The sequence below is a fragment of the Lithobates pipiens genome, unplaced genomic scaffold, assembly GCF_037356315.1.
Source record: "Lithobates pipiens isolate NorthernLeopardFrog02 unplaced genomic scaffold, aLitPip1_a1.2 Scaffold_16, whole genome shotgun sequence".
Classification (NCBI taxonomy): domain Eukaryota; kingdom Metazoa; phylum Chordata; class Amphibia; order Anura; family Ranidae; genus Lithobates; species Lithobates pipiens.
The window spans coordinates 640,152,373-640,171,990 of NW_027507748.1; the positions used below are offsets into that span (position 1 = coordinate 640,152,373).

General features: G+C 42.3%; 1 protein-coding gene across 4 annotated transcripts in view; it reads left to right on the forward strand.

Annotated features, from left to right (window-relative positions):
• FNDC3A (fibronectin type III domain containing 3A) overlaps nucleotides 1-19,618 on the forward strand; it is a 443,791-nt gene that overhangs the window by 274,898 nt on the left and 149,275 nt on the right. For all 4 annotated transcript variants that reach the window (XM_077484274.1, XM_077484275.1, XM_077484276.1 and 1 more), the window contains 2 exons: nucleotides 10,678-10,909; nucleotides 18,534-18,797. In XM_077484274.1, the coding sequence (XP_077340400.1) occupies nucleotides 10,678-10,909; nucleotides 18,534-18,797 (496 nt within the window). The remainder of the gene's footprint in view (nucleotides 1-10,677; nucleotides 10,910-18,533; nucleotides 18,798-19,618) is intronic.

Genomic DNA, 19,618 nt, shown 5'->3' on the forward strand with positions numbered 1-19,618 from the left:
TTATACCCGCTAGCAGTATTTACTGTGTTCTCCCTGCCGGGAGGACACAATTGCTCTACAGGAAGGTTTCCTCCATCCATACTGACAATGTTGATAGGGGAATCGAGCGATTCTCTTTCCTGCAACCCTTGGTTACTCCATGTATGGCTGGGTTTAGAGTGCTATAAAACTTTTATGTAGTCGTTATGTTGTAATAATAAGTTGCCACAGCTAGCTAAACTTGTAATCAGGATTGTAGTAGGAAAATTAGGTAATGTCCAGTAGGAATGCCTAGTCTATAAACTAAAGCTGGCTATGTGTAGTTACTTTCCTTCAAACATTCATGCAAAAGTCTGGAAGATGGTTTGGGCATTTAGTGTTGCCATCTTTGAATAAACCGATTTTAATTTGAAGGCAGTTAAAAATGTAATTTTGATCTGTTACTTGAATGGATTCCCAGACTTGTTAAAGAACAACTCTCATGATACTTGAAAAATAAATAGGTTGAGAAATTTATACCTTTTGCGTTTTTTCTTCTGTAAGCTGCAATAATTTTCTTGGACAAAACACACATTTCTCATTTCATTCCCTCCTCTGTTTCTCCTCTTGTGGGCAGTAGCAAAAATAATAGCTACCCCTCTCCTTTTGTGTATTGTGTAGCCATTGCAATTGGAGGGGGAGCCTCATTCTGCTACTCCAGCTTGTCCATGCATGTGGACAGACTGGGCATGTCTGAGCAGCACTGGTGGCACTCCGGTGTGGGGGCACCTGTGTTCTTCAGTCCTACAACAGCACACTCTTCTCTGGCATTTTGGGACCGCGCTTGTCTCAGGAAAGTGCAAAGTAAAGAAGACCAGCGCTGTGAGTAAAGTGTGCCGTTTTCCTTTGTAGAGCATTGTCGGGAATTGTGAGGGCATGCTGTCACCCTCTGGATTTCTTCTTGTACAGCCCAAGGAACCATGGATAAAAAGCAATGTGTGTTTTGGGGCTAAGGCAGCTGAGGCATCCCAAAATTATAACAGATTGATACTTTATAAACGGGTTACATTTGTTTGTCAGGAAATAGAAAGAAATACAAAAGACATGCCAAGTTTATTTGTGTACAGTAAGTCACCTACATAAGAACCTTTGAGTTGCGAACTTTCAAAGATGTGAACACGTGTTTGCACAGTTTTTTTCATTCAACCCAGAGGGCTGAATGAAAAAAAACCTGACAGATTGCTGTACTAACACAAGCAATGTTGGTGTAGCGATCTCCCTTGCTTTGCTGTTGTGTTCTGAAGGGGGACGACTCCCCCTGCCAGAACACTCTGATCAGTGCTTGCAACCTTTATCTGCAAGCACTGATCTTTTTTTGGACTTATGAACAAGTTGGACCTACGAACGAGCTCCCTCCCAGAACAGAACTTGTTCCTAAATAGGGGACATGCTGTATTGTATATTTATGGATACATTAAGTCAGTGGTCATCAACCCTGTCCTCGGGGCTCACTAACAGGCCAGATTTTAAGTATTACCTTGGGGAGATGCAGACTAGAATACTGCAATCACTGAGCAGCAAATTATATCACCTGTGATGTATTTCAGTTATATTGCAAACCTGGCCTGTTGGTGGGCCCTGGGGACAGGGTTGATGACCACTGTGTTAAATGTTTATCAGCCAAAGGGGCTGTTCTGGATATACTATATGTATTCTGTCAAACATTCCTCTATCATACATGATTATTTTAAAGAAAAAATGATCATCATGAAAGTTCTAATTCCAGATGAAACTTTTCCTAGCAAATGTACTACGATAAGTGTGGTTTTTCCCTACTGAGGATCATATTGCTAGTTAGAATTTCCTTCACTCCAATAAGAAATGAGTAACATTTTCCATCCTTCACCTTGATTAATTTTCATCAAAAAGATTGTCGGTATGCCCCCATTAACCTTTAGAAAATCCAACTAATGTTCCGAAAACAAGAGTTTTCAAACAAAATTCTACTAGTGTATAACCAAAGATGTCACTATGGAGAGCAGTAGAAGTGGGTTCAATGCAAATACAATGCATGCAGATTTTATGTTCTAAGTGGTTGTTTGACTTGCGCTGACCACGTAACATGACCCTAATGCAAATTCAGGAAAAGCAACAAACCTTTCAGTAAAAAAAAATTCTGTTTATATTGGTGACACAACCCTTACAATCAAACACGTGGGAGAAATTCGGACCTAAATTTGCACTCTCTATTCCTAGCATGACGTTAACCATGTAGTTCTAGACCAGGTAGACAAACTCCAGTAGGAGCTTTGTATCGGTAACATTGCTGCTGTGGTAGGGGCAAGCACACAGGGCTTTGCTCTTAACTCCCAGTAATCTTGAAGCTGGGTAGGTAAAAACAAGTTATTCTTAAGCCGGCCATAGGCCAATTTTTTTCCTGCAACCACAGTCCATGTTAATAGGGGAATCCATCCCATGGAGCAATTGTTTTCTCCCGGCGGGGAAGGCTCGCAATAATTGCATGTAAAATCCAACAGACCATCAGCCTGCCCTTGCATGGTTCGGATCTCAGCCTGCTCCTGCTGAACCAGCCAAGATTTGAACCGTCTTTGGCTGGCTTTAGCACAAAGAATTTGTTGCCCAAAAGGTAATTTCCATGAGTTGCAGCAAACAGCTGTTTCTCACCGCAACTGTGTCACATCGGTGTAACATGCTGTCACTGTTTTTGAGTGCCAGAACTTTTTTTTGTGATAAGCATTGCTTTATTTCTGAACACCTTGTGAAGGGGTTAGGTCATCCATAGATGGGCTGAACCGGCTGAGATTCGAACCATGTATGGACAGGCTGAATGTACCATTCGATCAACTTGGGTACAACCAGCCTGCTGGATTTTAAATGTGATGCTTGCAATACCCACTGTCTTCTCCCGGCAGAGACCGCTTCCCCCGCACTCCGCTGGGAGAACACAATGGCTCGTCGGGTGGGATTCCCCAGTCGACGCTGACACTGGGGATTGAGCGAATTTCTTTCCTGCAGCCTGTGGTAGAAATTTGCTCAGTCTATGGCCAGCCTTAGATTCACAAAAAGCTATTTTTATTACCTCCATAATTTGATGTAGGATATCCCTTGACTGTTAATAGGACTCACAGAGAGAACACATTATTTCAGGTGTCTTTTATTGGATAAATACAGACATTTTTAATAGGTTAGATATATTATTTAAATAGCTCTGATATTAGAAGCTCTAGAAAATGTTCTGTTTTAGACTTGAAATCTTCAAAGTTGTTGTTTATTCTTTGTTATTCCCTTGATATGTTTGCAGAAACTGAAACTAGTGGTGAATGGCAAATCTCAATTTCCATTGGGCCTGGGTTGGCCTGCCTACCACTTCACCTTTGCTCTGGGCGGGGGGGACAGTTTAGTTAATCTTTAAAAGTGGAGATAACTCGCACACAAATATGGATCCAAGTCTGATTATGTGGCAGCTGAATGAATGTTCATATCCTCTATTTAATCAAGCTTAATTATTTTAATACTAAAACACTGATGGCGTGCACAACAGGAATTTTTTTGTAGGTGAATGATTTAAGTGTAAATCTAAGCTGAATTTTTTTTTTAAGGTTTTCAACAAGGTAGGAAATGTTTAGGAACCCTTTGAAGCTATAGTTACTTAATTTGTGCTGTCTGTCACTGCTGACACTCCCTGTCTCAGACTCAATAGAATGTAATAAGACATTTTTTCAAAGGGAGGTGAAATTTCCTCTTAGGCGGCTGTCACCAGGAAAAGTGACCTAATTTATTGCACTCTCTTCTGTGACAGCTTTAACATTGTGGAATTCACATAATTTTCTGCACCAATGACAATGGTCATCAAGAAAAATACAGGTGATGAAGTTCCCCAATGAGGACGCAGACAGCAATTGTGCAACAGCCCCCCACCCCCCTAATTCATCATTTGAGCCTGATCTTCCTCCATCAATGTGCACGACAGCCTCAGGTCTCCAGGGACTTCCGCATTGGCTCCCTCTGCTGTTAATCGCAGCCAGCGAGCCAATGAGGAGAGAGAGGGGGTGGGGCAGAGCTGTGGCTCTGTGTGTGAATGTAAAAGAAAGAAATGGTGCATTGATTAAATACGTGAGAGTATCCCAGAATTCTGTATTCAACCACATTAGCATTGCAGTGAAACAATAATATACACACAATAATAATTCCAAAATAATTTCACACTAGAATTCAAGTGAAAGACAGTCCCAAAGAAGTTGAAAAATCTCAAATTCTTCCTTGAACAACTTGCCCCAAGCAGGTGCGACTTATCGTTAAATAAGTGATAATGAAAACTACCACTGCCACCTTCTGGTGAATTGACCACTAAGCCTAGGAGAAGACCCTTAGGGTCTAATCACACCTCTAGTATTGTGGTCTTTAAAACCCTTGACAGGTATCGCCACTGTATTTTTGGTCTTTCTGGTCTCTTTAAAGTACTCAGCTTCTCCTTAGAGATAATTTGAACAGCTTCTTCAAAATAAAAAGAAAAACCTTCATCACTCAAAATTGCTTTAATATTTGAAATTTTATTGCACAGAAATACCCATTCACATAGCAATCATCTTTAGTATTGCATAGCATAGAAAAGCTTGCCTCCTCACCACTCCTTCTGGGTTTATGAGACGCCAGAAGTGATGTCCCTGGCTCCAACCGACACATTTCGTCACTGGTCACGTGACTTCTTCAGGGGAAAAAAGTAGCCTAGTGACCAGCGCCGGGATTTGTGACCTTTAGTTTGTTTACTAATAGCCAAGGTGATGGGTGGATCATCCGGTCAACAAAGTTAAAATTTAAAAACGCTTCATTTGTCCAGTTTGAAATAGATGGCAAACATGTAAAACTGCAATATATATAGAGAGAGAAGCACACCACAATAAACACAAGAAACCCTGCAGTGCACCTTATGACCCTACCTATTTAATAAAAAATTGATTTTATGAGACGGATAAAAATCCAAAATGGACTTATAAAAACATAATAGTATTATGATAATGAAAACAAAATAGAAGGGCATATACTAAACCCATCTTTCCTATAACATGGTGACCTCTAATGGTAATGTTGAAAATGACAGCCCTGAATAAAACTATAAATTGGACAGAGGTCTACAGGCAATATAGAATACTGCCATCTAGTGGATATAAGGCTCATAAATACCGGCACTTATCACTAGGCTCCTTTTTTCCCTTGAAGTTGCGTGACCAGTGACGCAACGCATCGGACGGAGCTGGTGGAGTCACTTCCAGTGTCTCGTAAACCCGGAAGCGATGAGGAAGCAAGATTTTTCTATGCTATGCAATACTAAAGATCATTGCTATGTGAGTGGGCATTTTTGTGCAATAAAATGTTAAATATTGAAGCAACTTTGCGTGATTAAGTTGCAGTACAGCACTGGATGAAAGATGCAAGGGTCTGTCAGAAGTCCAGAAATGCATCGACCTTTTAGGCCCCTTTCACACATGCGGATGGTATGTCCGTATTTCATCCATCCGTTTGCGGATGAAATACGGGCCATACATGCATCCCTATGGGATAGCGGGTGTCTGCGGATGATCATCCGCAGACACCCACTATTGTCCGCCTTCGCAAATGTCCGATTCTGCAGACGGAGGAAAATCCTATTTTTCTGTCCGTCTGCAGATCGGATGAACACGGACACACGGTCCGTGCTCGTCCGATCCCCATAGAGGAGAGCGGAGAGCTGACAGGGCGGTCCCCGCACAGTGTGCGGAGACTGCCCTGTCCGCAGCCGGCTCAGCGGGGACAACGGAGCGATCCCTGCTGAGCAAGCGGATCATCACGGGGCAGATCTTTACTGATCCGCCCCGTGTGAAAGAGGCCTTATACACACACATTAATTACAAGCAAACAGATCACAGGTGAGGATGGTTACCTTTAATAGCCATTCAAACACCTGTGTCAACTTGTGTGCATGTTATCAGGCCAAAACTTTTGCTCATTTGGGTAGTTTCTGTTGTCATTATGTTGATTAAGAATAAATGGCTTCAGCCAAACACTAACCATGAGTGAAAGAAAAGTTTTTGTGTTATCATTCATATTCTCTGAAAAATGGCCAAGAAATGATAAATTCTGCCAGGCTATGTAAACTTATGAGCACAACTGTAGAATATTGGGATACTCTCGCATATTGAAATAGCGCACCATTTATTTCTTTTACATATTATTGAGTTTAGTGTGAGCTCACTATTTTAACCACTTAAGCCCTGGACCATTTGGATGGCCAAAGACCAGAGCACTTTTTGCGATTCGGCACTACGTTGCTTTAACTGAAAATTGCACGGTCGTGCAACGTAGCTGCCAAACAAAATTGACATCTCTTTTTCCCCACAAATAGAGCTTTCTTTTGGTGGTATTTGATCACCTCTGCCATTTTTATTTTTTGCGCTAAAAACTAAGTAAGACTAAATAAGAAATAGCAATACTTTTGAAAAAACGCATTATTTTTTAAATTTTGCTATAATAAATATCCCCAAAAAATATCTAAAAAAACATTCTTTACTCTGTTTAGGCCGATACGTATTCTTCTACATATTTTTGGTAAAAAAAATCCCAAAAAGCGTTTGTTGATTGGTTTGCACAAAAGTTATAGTGTCTACAAAATAGAGGATAGTTTTATGGCATTTTTTTTTTTTTTTTACTAGTAATGGTGGCGATCAGCGATTTTTATCAGGACTGCGACATTGTGGACAGATAGGCCACTTTTGACAAGTTTTTGGGACCATTCACATTTATACAATGATCAGTGCAATTAAAAATGCATTGATTACTGTGTAATTGTGACTGGCAGTGAAGGAGTTAACCACTATGTGGCGCTGTAGGGGTTAAGTGTGTCCTAGGGCGTGATTCTATCTGTGGGGGGGAGGGGCTGTGTGTGATACGACACTGATCACTGCTCCTGATCACAGGGAGCGATGATCAAGGTCATTAGGCAGAACAGGGAAATGCGTGTTTACATTTGCATTTCCCTGTTCTTCCTCTTCGTGAGACGATCGTGGGTATGTCCGCGGGACCTACGACTATGCTCGCGTCGAGTGCGAGCCTGCAAGCCGCCCTCTATTTAATATTTTGACATAGCAGCACTTTAGTACATTATACATTATCTGTGTGTGTGAATGCACACACACAACCGCAGCTTGGGAGCAAGCCTGTTGGAGTGCTCCCATTGCAAGAAGCTGTTTGCTCTGGGGGTACTATGCAGGAGGGAGGGGCTAGGAGCACAGGTGGGGAACCCATAAAGAAGAGGATCTGGGCTGCTCTGTGCAAAACCACTGCACAGAGCAGGTAAATATAACATGTTTTTTTTTTTATGTGACTTGAGTACACACGATTCTGAAATCATCTGAAAACAGTTAGTTCAGCAATTACCAGCCAGCTTTAAGCCTGTGAGTACACCTCCTCACATAGAGGAGTTTGGTCGAACAAGCATTTTGGAAAACCAGCAGCTGATCGGCATCTGATCGGTGCTTGCAGCCAGTTGCCTACTGGATTAAATGAAAAAAGCTTCCTGTGTGTACTAGGCTTTACAGTATGCAAAGCAACATGCACACAATACTGTACGAGTCATTCTAACGGGTGCTAAAATATGATTTTCCACGCATAATTCAGTACATGTCAGTCTGTGTGGTATGTTACAGTGCCATTCTCCCCCTCCCCGGCTATGAGACCGGCTTCTGTCAGACGAGGAGCTGTACACATGGTCCAAAAGTCGGCTGGTAACTACCTAATCAACAGTTTTCAGTTGATTTTCGGCCCGTGTGTACCTAGCTTAAAGAAGAGCTCTACTCTCCCCAGAATTTTTTTTTCAAGTCATCAACTACAAATACTGTAGCTGCTGACTTTTATTATAAGGACACTTACCTACCCCTGAATCCAGCGCTGTCCTCACCCGACCCAATTTTTCAATCTGTTTCTGGTGCAGGCGGGAGCATCTTAACTAAGGGAAACCGGCAATGAAGGCGTGTGGCTTCACAGCTGCCTTCCAACTGCGCCGTATGCATGAGCCACGCTGCCCTTTGTGAATGTTCCTTCAGTCTTCTGGGATTTATGATGTGCTCCAGAAGTCGGGGGGATCCAGCCGGAAGTGGGAGAGAGCGTAACTGTCAAAATTGGGTATCTCCCAAAAAGTTCCAAATGTAAAGGAAACGAGGGGGAGGAGGAAGAGCGGAACTTGTCTTCTTGGTCTGTGCCGTTCCTTCAAATTCAACACCAACGCACCAGTAAAGTATTTGGTGACCTGAAGGTACATTCCAGTCAACTTGACCAATTTAAAACAAAATGGGATATCGGCACTAGATATGCGAAAAAGCAAGAAAAAGGCTAGTTGGTGATAAAGAACAGCTGCTAGGTCAAGCGATAAAAATACCCAGTAGCAATCAATATAACATAGTGCAGCGCTTTCCAAAACATATACATATAACATGAGCTCAAAAATGTATAAATTGTGGCGACAAAATATTCAAGTTCATGAAAAAAAATTGTCCATAAATATCCAAACAAAGAAGGCAAAAAGAAGGAAAAACTCCTTGAGCCCAGGTTCAAATCTGTGCGAACACACACATTGTATGTGATTCTCACCCGCACTGCGGTTCTGAATGCATGCGATGTCTGTGCAATGTGATTTCTGCCATACAACTCGCACTGGATTCTCAGGAAAATAGTGCAGGGACTTTTGTTTTCCCGCACTGGAATCGGATCTCATGGGTGTTCTCACCTGTGCGATGTGATTTCTGTGTGAGCTCACGGTACGCACTGCGATCTGTGAACCGATCTAGGGGTGTCATTAACATAATGTTGACATCCACAGCAGTTGGCAGGGGACAATGTAAACTTCCCGCGGGAGAGATGATATGTGGGAACCGGCTCTGTAATCGCACTGGTTCCTGAATTACTACAGTGTGAACCTAGGCTGAATGTGAAATAAAGTTCCAGTGTCTCAGAAGAGTAATATCCACAAGTGATGAATAAATGTAATAGCAGTATGCAAGGGAGAACCGGCTTCCCCAAATCCTCTGTGAAACCACCACCAATGTAAAAGATAGCGGCTTACCAGAAACCCAAAACAAATGGAAAAGCCAAAAAATACTGTAGGAAACAACTTTCCCAGGTTAATCCATAGAGGTGCGGGCAGCAGTAGTGTAGCGTGGGGGGTGCCGTGGCCCCGGGCGTGACATTTAGGGGGGCGCCAGTATGTCTTGCAGTCCTGGCGTACTTCAAATTGTGATCTCGTACACGATGCATATGCATTGAAAATACAAAAGATCATAGTGTGATACTTTTGTTATTCTGAGGAAATCCATGTGTGTTTGTCTGTGACAACTTGACCATTTAGCATGGAGTTATATTCAGCAGGCTATCTAGCCATGAATTATGTGTTTTAATCCATGTATTACTTGGGTACACCAGGCCATTCTGTAGGTAACCACTAACCTGGTTTTTGGGAACATGCAATCTTTTTCTGCAGAATCGCACAATATGTATTGGTCAGCATGAGATCAAAATAGAAAGAATATGCACGTTAGCACAACACCACAGAGAGTTGTGCATCAATTACAGGTCCATAAAAATGTTATGTGTGTAATTATGCACCCTACTATAATTGCAAGAGAATATTGGTATCCCTGCTACACTTCCACTGTAGTGTGCAGAAAGTATTGGTAGGTGCAGAAGGGTTGGACAGAGAATGCAGCTGGGTAGAAAGTTTTGCAAGCTATTGTAAACTTTTAAGGCCGTTACACATGTGGCACCCTCTGAAGAGCAAACCACATTTGGATTACTCTTCAGAGGGCATTTGACAGGCAGTGAGGAGGCATTCTATCAACACCTCACCATCTGTTCTAATCCCTTAAGCACCCGATTGTGGGGCGTCCTAATTAAATGGTTGTAAAGGTAAAAAGTTTTGTGCATTATGGTAAAAAAACCTTTCCATGTCAGTTGCCCTTATACTTACTGAACCCAATCTCGATCCAGAGCTGTGTCTGCAATTTGCCCCTGCTTCTGTCAATCTAATTCTGTGAGCAGAGGGGGGTGGCAGGGCTGAGCACACACAGTGCCGCTCTGGATTGAGCCTGCACGAGTGCCCCCATAGGAAGAAGTTTGCCATGGTAGCACACAGATGAGGAGCCAGGAGTGATGCAGGGGCAATCAAAAAGAAGATAGGGGTGCTCTGTGCAAAACCATTGCCCAGTGCAGGTAAGTATGACATGTTTATTTTATAAAAAATAAAACCTTTATGATCATGTTGAGCTGAATGGATCACATTTGGCAGGCAGTACTGCAACAGCCGAGATCATTTTTGTCGCACCATGATGCAAAGTGTCCCTCTCTTCTGCATTTGTAGCTTAAGCAGGAGCAGTTAAAGGGGCAGTGGTGACCATAACCTGACACCTGTACAGCATAGGTGTTGGCTTACTGTCACCATGTTAAAAGGACAGGAATATAGTTGATATTACAATTAGTGTTATTGGCTGGACAGCTGCATTCCTGTAACTCCCTTTAGGGCCCATTCATTCGTTTAATTTGTGAGTGCCAAGCAATAGTAAATATGCTATAATAAAATTATTCAAATGTTTAATTCATCAGGGTTTGGTACAGAAGCTATGCAGCAGGGAGTAAGCCTGGCTCAGCTCACATTCTCGCTTTTTCTCCTCTTTGTAGGTTATTGAAGACAATGGTGTGCGGAGAGTCGTAGTTGTTCCTCAGCCCCCCGAATTCCACACAAGTGGCCATGCAGTTATACATCGACCTCCACCCCCTCTGTCAGGTTTTATTCCCCTTCCCGCTATGATGCCGCCACCTCCTCGTCACATATACTCACCGGTCGCTGGGACTGATATTGCCTCTCAATATACGCCTCAGTATCACCCCACACAGGTATATGGAGATTTGGGTAAGTACTCTGTCTACTATTTTTATTTTACTAGCTATATTTGTGTTTTTTGGTTCTAATTGGAGTTTATAGGAGCCAGCTATGCATCAATAATATAGAAGAATATATTAGTTGGACCCTACGCTATGCATCCAACAGTCCTATTTATTTTGGGAGACTGTGGGAAAAAGTTACACCTAAAATGTGTCTATTAGAAAGTGTTTTTGGTCACTTCCAGCCCACGCAGACAGCCAGACATCTGCTCCTGCATTCCTGTCAAATTTTGTCATGCAACGGTGTCCATGCAGCTGCCTTGTCTGCATTTTTTTTCATGTGCTGCCTTTATGCAGCTTGGGGTGGATGCAGGTACAAAAACAATTGCCTCATTCATGCGGTATGAGTACCAGTGCCATTGTGAATGAGCCCTAATGCAAGCTAAATGCGCCTTGAAGCATGCTGCATTTACCTGCCAACACAATCCCTTTAGAATTGTTTGCGTCACAAGCACAACAAACCATATTAATATAAGGACTTTACATGATTGTTGCGGTCTTGTACCATCATCCCAATTAAAATTTTACAATGGAGAGGAGTAGAGGAAGGGGGCTTTTAAGGTACTGATTGTGATAAAAGAATAAAATCCATGTCTAAAAATGTCCTGTATGAACAACTTCAGCCCCAGAAAATTTGGTTGCTTAATGACCAGCCCATTTTTTGCGATTCGGCACTGTGTCGCTTTAACTGACAATCACGCGGTCATGCGTCGTTGCACCCAAACAAAATTGACGTCCTTTTTTTCCCATAAATAGAGCTTTCTTTTGTGATATTTGATCATCTCTGCGTTTGTTTTTTGCGCTATAAACAAAAAAAAGTCAGATATATAACATAACACAATATTTTGTACTTTTTGCTATAATAAATATCACCAATTTTTTTTTAAAAAAGCTAATTTTTTCCTCAGTTTACGCCAATATATATTCTTCTACATATTTTTGGTAATAAAAATTGCAATAATCGTATATTGATTGGTTACTTAGTATTAACAACAGATCGCTCTCATCACCCCTGATAGAACGGAGATCTGTCTGTTTACATTGACAGATCTCTGTTCTGTCTCTGTTTGGAGCAATCACGGTGCACACGCATCGGCTTCGACATTGCACCGCGGGCTGATGCATGGTCAAAAGGCGAACCAACATAGTTACGTCGGTTCGCCCAGGGGAGGCAAACTGCCGCAGCACTGCGGCGGCTGGTCGGGAAGGGGTTAAGCAAAGTAATATCATTCTGTGTCATTTATTCCAGTGCTAGATATAGCATCTAGGCACTGAAGATAAAAATGTGTCACATGGCAAACTGTATTATATATGTTATATTACATATGTTGTATGTATCAGTCAGTACCATAGTAGTCCCAACAGGGCTGAATGAAAAAAAACAAAAAACACATCTCTGGAGGAGCTTCTGTACTAACCATGCGATGTTAGAACCACGATCTCCCCCGCTGTTCTATTGTGTTCTGACAGGGAGGCAGCTCTACTGCCAGAACACTCCGGTCAGCACTTTCAGCCACTGGAGGAGCCAACCGGCAGGCCTTTTTCGGACCCGCTACAGTACACATGATTTCTATTGAATCTGCCAATTCCACCTGATATTTGGCCCATGTGTACTAGGCTTTAGTCAATGTCTTAAAAGTCCCTTCCATCTACCTACTGTTCTTTGTTGCTAGCTTAGCAAGGTCAGTGTACAGTATGTTAACCTTATTTTGGGCCTGGAATTCCCGTTATCCCCTACCAAGCAAATCAAGTTTAGCTGTTGTTCACAGCAAGCCAGCACAGGACCCTGGTTTTGTTTTATTTTTTTTAAATCTGAAGATTAGTGACAAAAAGTACCAAGCATGGTACCTACCATTTATGAAAAGGGTCCTGTGTGCTGGTGGCTGCTGTGCTAGGTTGAAAGCTGAAGACCTCTACCCCCACATACCCCCACACGAGTGATCTGCTGGTGCTGCAGTGGTAAGTTCCATCCCTGGTGCTTAAGTGAAAAAAAACTCCTGCACTGCCATCAGATAACAAAAAAAAAAAACTAAATTTTAATGCTACTAGGTTAAAAAACAATGCATTTATTGTTATTTTTTTGTTAGGGACCTGTAAAGCATTGCACCCACGGTCCTGCAAGATTGTCTGTGTATCTGTCTGCCCGTACCTCCAATACAGGCGGGCAGTTACACTCTGACAAGAAACTCTGTGAACTACCAAGAGCGATCAGCAGCATTCTGGTAGTTCATTGGGGACTACAAGATGACAGCCGCGAAGGCTCTTGGGACTTGCAGTTTTCCCATTCACAGAGTACTGTGAATGAATGACGTGGCCGGGTGGTCAGAACCCCATACGGGCACTTTTTTTTTTTTTTTTTTTTTACATTTTTGACCGCTAGCTGGGGGATTGAGACAACGCTGTTTTTTTAATTTTATAGTACGGTGGAGGGTAGTGGTTTATTATGTTTTATTTGTATGAATGTTTTATATTTATCATTTCTCAATAAAGCCTTGCACTACATATGCTGCATGGTCTAGTAACTTCCTTTTGGGCTTCTGTTTGCCCTGGTTTATGGGAGGAGAAGATCCCCCCCCCGCTAGCTGTCAAAACAGGAGACTAGGGGGTGTGGGGTTGGGGGGGGGGGCAGTGCATTCTTATTACACTCTGAATATGGGTGTAACCTGATACAATAGGGGAATTTGTCCTTTAAGGTGATTGTAAACCCTCTCCTATACCCAGTGAAGTGAATAGCCTCAGATGATACAAATCTCCCTACATAAGTTTTACGTATATTCTGCTGTCTTTCCCTTTCTACAGTCTTTAGAAAGTGCACATTGTGTCACAAATCTTACTTCCTCATGCAGCAGTGTGAAGGGAGTCTGAGCTTGCACTGCGTGAGAGCTGATTGGAGGAAAGGCGCCCCCCACCCCCACATAGGCAGAGGAAATAAGAAACTTGCAGAGCTGCAGTCTGAATAGACAAGCTCTCTGTTAATCTATCTCTAAGTTCCCTCCCCGACACAGCTGCTTTTATCTCCTCTGTTGGGGAGCTTGTCAGAAGTTATGCTGATAACAGAGGAACAGAGCAGCAGAAAGACATGGCACTCAGAGCTTTGGAGAGAGAGTAAACACTAAGCCCTTGTACACACGGTCGGAGATTCCGTCTGAATGTTTCCTAACGGACCGTTTTGTCGGATATTCCGACTGTGTGTGGTCTGCATCGGACTGTTTCCGTCAGAATATCAGACGGACCAATTTTTTCAACTTGCCGGTAAAATTTTCTGATAAAATGCTCCGATCGGACATACTCCGATCATGTGTAGCCTACTCCGACGCTCATATCAAATTCCTAGACCAAAGCCATTGGCTACTAGCCTGAACGTAGTCCCGTCGTAACGAAATAACGTCATCACGTTATGTACAATCGGATTTTCTGACAACTTAGTCCGACCGTGTGTATGCAACATCACTTCCGGACCTCTTCCGAAATTAATCCGTCGGAATTACTTTGACGGATTTGGTTGTCGGAATCATCGGTCGTGTGTACAAGGGCTTACGATATATGTGCCCAGGTCAGATTTCATAAATGGAGTTTACAACCACTTTAAAAGGATTACACCAAAGCTGCTAATGACACCTTTCATGTGTTCCAACATTCAAAATAAATATAAAAAGTATATATAAAGTGCCGTGCTGCTTAAACTTCTATACCACAGTGCTGTTTGTGAAAAAAAGTAATAAAAATACCAAGTGCCTAAACCATAAATGACGTTTAAAACAAAGAACAAACATCTTATTCAATATTGCATCCATGTGGTTGTTTTTTTTTATGTACTAAACGTTGGCTTTAAGCTGCACATATCCCTGTTTACCTTATTGCATAGTCAGATTCATTTAATTGTGGTCTGTGTACTTGTAGTAGATTTTCCCTCATTTTCTATGCAATGAAACAGTTGTAAGCAGGACAAGAATTGATGGTAAATTTCTCCTAATGGAGCCCCTGATTGCAGTAAAATGCCCAACAGGTCATCCATTGTAACTGTTCTCACACAAATTTCATACTGCATTTACATATTTTTGAAATATATTCTAATTAGAAAAATATATGAATCATGGGTGAAAACATTTTTAAATTCTATTACTTTTTTTCCTGTTGTGTTAAAAATCTCAACTGCAAAACATACCACAAAATAAGAGGAAACATAAAATCATTTGAAAAAACACATGTTAATCATACAGTGTAGGACAGAGGTGACCAACCAGTGGCCCAGGGGCCACATGTGGCCCGCGGAGCCCTCTGATGTGGCCCGCGACCTCCTGTTCTGGGATAGAATAGAAATAATACTGTTAATAAAGGTAAGTTTATTACTAAAATCACAGTGTATATATGGCATATCTTTTCTGCAGTGGTTACTAGGCTGCTTTCATACTAATCCGCAGATGCAGAGTAATTTGCCTGCGGGTTACGTGTGTGAGCCATAGACTTCTATTACCTGCGAGTTTGGTGAGCTTTCTGAAAGTGCACCAAACCTGCAGAATATAATAGAAGTCTATTGCAAACTGCAGGAAAGCCAAAGGTACACTGCTTTGCAGACACGGTGTGGCTAAACCGCAGTGCATCAGTGTGAAAGCAGCCTTGGACCCCTTTCACACGGTCAGTCCGACATCCCAAACATTTGGACCATCCATTCACCTCTAATTAGTGGCAGACTAAACAGAATAAACCAACTTGTGTTCTACCTCCAATATGATCCGCTAAAAAGTATGGTGGGCTGCGTCCGTGTCCGCTCTCCAAATGCAGCGTGGACACAGATATGCCATCCACCCACTCCGCTCATTATGGCCCACAACCGGTTACCAAGTCGCTTAAGTGGCCCTCACTCTTCAAAAGGTTGGACACCCCTGGTGTAGGACAAAGGCTTCATACTCATGGACTGGGTTGTAGGCTGCTACTTTTAGGTGTTTGGACACTGGTGAGCTCTTAAGGACAGGACACCTCCCCCAGGCATCCTCCCTAAAATCCTACTTCACTCAATGAATCCTCAGTCCTTTGCTAGTGTCTGAAGTTGGACCTCTTCTTCCTTAGAGACAAATCACTCTTAACTTTATTTTCTCTTCGGATTCTTCATCAACACTTCACATTCTTTTATAACAACAATCAAAGTAGTGCATTGAATCATCGCAACCTCATTAAAACCCTGGAAATCATGTATCGATTTTATTTTGTGGCGACAATCTTTTAATGGTTGCTTTGAGGACTGGATCCTGCGTGGGCACTCATTCTGGCACTTTTTATAATGCGTGTGCTATGGTTTGATAGGGACACCCAGGGGGCATGTCCTCAAAAGCTTTTCCAGTGTCCAATCACCTGAAGCCTATAACCCAAGGTCTATGAATGTCAGGGCTATGTCCTATACTGTACTCAAACACATAGAATTTACAGGTAAGTTAGAATTCCCTTTTTTTTTTTTTTTTTTCTTTTTTTTGGAGCAAATACCTGCATGATTTTTCTTCATCTGCCTGGTGTACAACTTTAGGCTTGCCTTTGGTACTCTTTTTCCCATTGGGGTTCAGTGTTTCCTTAGGTAGGTGCTGCCACTTTGTGCTTGCTTAATTCCTTTTGTTTCAACCACAAAAGCGTATTTATACAAAAGTCAAAATATGCTGTTGTGCTATGAAAGCATGCATGCTATTTCAGCATGCGTTTACGTGTGTATGTCAAAATGCATATACGCAAGGAATTGGCTGTCTGTGACCCTTTTCTTCAGCTCTTATAGGTTGTCCCCCCTTCATTTCTGTAGTACTTACAGTGGTCCAGGGAAGGTCAAACAAGGTAAAAAGACAGAGGTCCAATAGTGCCTTAATGGCAAACACAACCTCTATTGCTTAATGTAATAGCACTGATATAGGCACCTTTCCCATAAGGGTTCTGTCTGTCCATTTTTCATCCATCTGTTGACAGCAATGCATTTTTATGGGAAAATCGAAGTAAATGGATGATCATCCATTTACATCTGCATCTCTATTCAGGATGTTTTTATTAAACAAAACAAATCTCTATTGGGTGACCCTGCCATCTTGTGATGTCATAAGAGGCAGGGTCACCCTGTGACATCATTGGGTGCCCCTTTGTGTACATCAGTGGCAGGTTTGAATGACAGCTCAGTTTACCCTCGCAGCTAAAGTAAAAAAAGGGGTGAGGTCACCCAGTGATGTGTCCATCTATAGTCAGTGGTGTTTTAGGGGGTGGAGTAACATGGTGACATCACTGTATGACCCCGCTCCTTTGTTTTACCTTAGTGGTGGGGGAGGCAGGGCTATCATTCGGGGCTGGCAAGAAGTGGGAGTAGTTGGGTTCAGCAGTGTGTGCAGGTCGCCGGCCATTCATTGTGATTGACATTTTATTTTACTTTACTTTTCTTGGTGAATGAGTAGGGGTACCCCATACCCCCCATACTCAATTACATGGAGATTTGGGGGTCCCCTGGTTAAAGGTGAGGACAAGGTGTTTTGCCGGTAGGGGGCCTGCATATGTGACCTGGTATGGTTCGGGGAGGGGGACTGCATGGTTGCATGCTCAGATAAAGGTCTGGTATGGATTTTGGAGTGGAGCTCCCACTTTATTTTTTTTACATTTTTGGTGCGAGTATGACCCCACCTCCTGGAAATTGGTCAGCTGCAATATAATGAATGTTTGCTTGTAGGTTTACTGCTGCCTAAGGTTTCATGCACACTAAATGCTCAAAAAACGCTAATAGCATTTTTTTGCCCACATTTTTGCAGTGTTTAGAAGTGTTTTCAAAAGGTGTTTAGGAGCAGTGACGTTTTTGTTAAGGAGCCACGTCCTTAACAATGGATTACTCATCAGCTGTTCCGTGCTGTTGTAGTGTCATATTTTGCTCCCCATCGTAGAATGCTCCGGAAGTAATGTTGCGGGAAGAAATTTCGCACTACGCATGCGCAATGCTTTCCAAACACTTGCGCCATGCGTTCCAGAGGATTTGCGACAAGGCAGTGCAGTGAAACCATCAGATAATGTCACGGAAGTGAAGGGAGGTAATCGTGATGTTAACTTTAGACAGAGCGGAGAGAGACCGGGTAACCGTGGCTCGAGGAGGGGATTACCTCCCCTCACTTCCGTGACATTATCTATTTGGTATAATCCATGCGCCCCATGCCCTGTATATCGATTAGGGTCCGGGCATATGGATGGGCAGCCACTGGGTCTGGTATGGATTTTGGGGGGGTTGTGGCGCTGTTGTGTTTTTCGTTTTTTTATTTGTTTGTTTTTTTCCATTTTTATTGCCGGCAATTGTTTTGTTACTTTCAGCTGTCAGCGGGGAACGCATCATCTGTAGTTAAGGATATGGCGGCCCGCTCTTTAACCACACTGGGCAGAAAAAACAAAAAAGCTCAATGCAGCTGCTTGGAGCTTAAAAATAAACTAGTGTGCATGGTGCCTAACTGCTTAGACCTGTCCATTTAAACTGTATAAACAGAACTAATAACCTAAATGGTGTTATCAATTTTTTTTATAGCTTAATTTGTATGCAGATTAGATATACAAATTTCTCAGTTATTTCCTGCAAATCCTGCGTTTCATTTTTCTAGATCCGCTATCACATGGGAGGTCCAGTCTCAGAGATGAGAGGTCAAGTAAAATACATGAGCGACTGCAGAAGAAGCTAAAGGACAGACATGGTGCGCAGAAAGACAAGCTCAACAGCCCCCCATATTCACCCAAGAAAAGCCCTTCTCCAGTCAATGAATCCAATGGCATTATCAAAGGGCAAAACAGTCCATCTCTTAACACAGGACAGTCCAAGAACAAGCAGAAAGGGAAGACATCGGCCCAGGTAGAAGCAGAACCGCCAGGTAATTGTGACCATAAAAAGGATGCCAAGGGCTGGTGATACTTATGGATGATTTATCATATTGTGCAAACTCTTAGTGCATTGCTACAACTTTAACAGGATTAATAATTTATTTTTTTAAATTTGGGGTATTTTTAAATGCAAGTAAATGTGAGATTTTAAAGTACCTGTAGGAGGCAAGATACTTTACAAATCTGCAGTCTACACATTCTCCTAGCATGTCTGCTTATCGTTTCAGTAGTTACCTATGTGATGACTTGCCTCTCCCTACTCTAGATCCCTCTCCACAGAGGCAAGCTCTGTCACTGCCTATAGTTGCCCCTAGAAATAAGATGACAGTAGGATGTACATTCATAAAACATCTGGTCAGAGAAAAGTCCACCATGCATATCAATTCTTCCTTGAAAACGGCCAGCCAGGGGGTCTAGAGAAGCTTCAGTGTTAATGTAATTTCCCCGTCTAATCATAACTACATGAATTGGGTGATAATCTTAAACATGTGTAATATGATAATCGCTCTATTCATTTTAGCGTTCCTAGCAAATTTAAAAAATTACTCAAACTCCTGAAGCCAATTTTTACATGTGGTGGGCAACCTCTTCATTACAGCCTGAAGCACAGTGCCAAACAGGAAAGTGTTTCGTAGGCTGAATAAAAAAAAAAGATTCTCTATCTGCGCTATACAGTGTGAATGGACGAATCTCCCGCTGCGGTTTTTGTATTTTTGATAGCTGGCCTCCCTGGCTGTCCCGCTTCCACTTCCGGCTGAGTTCACCACAGCAAATTGAGCTGGAAATTCATCCCTCTCCTCCCCACAGCCAA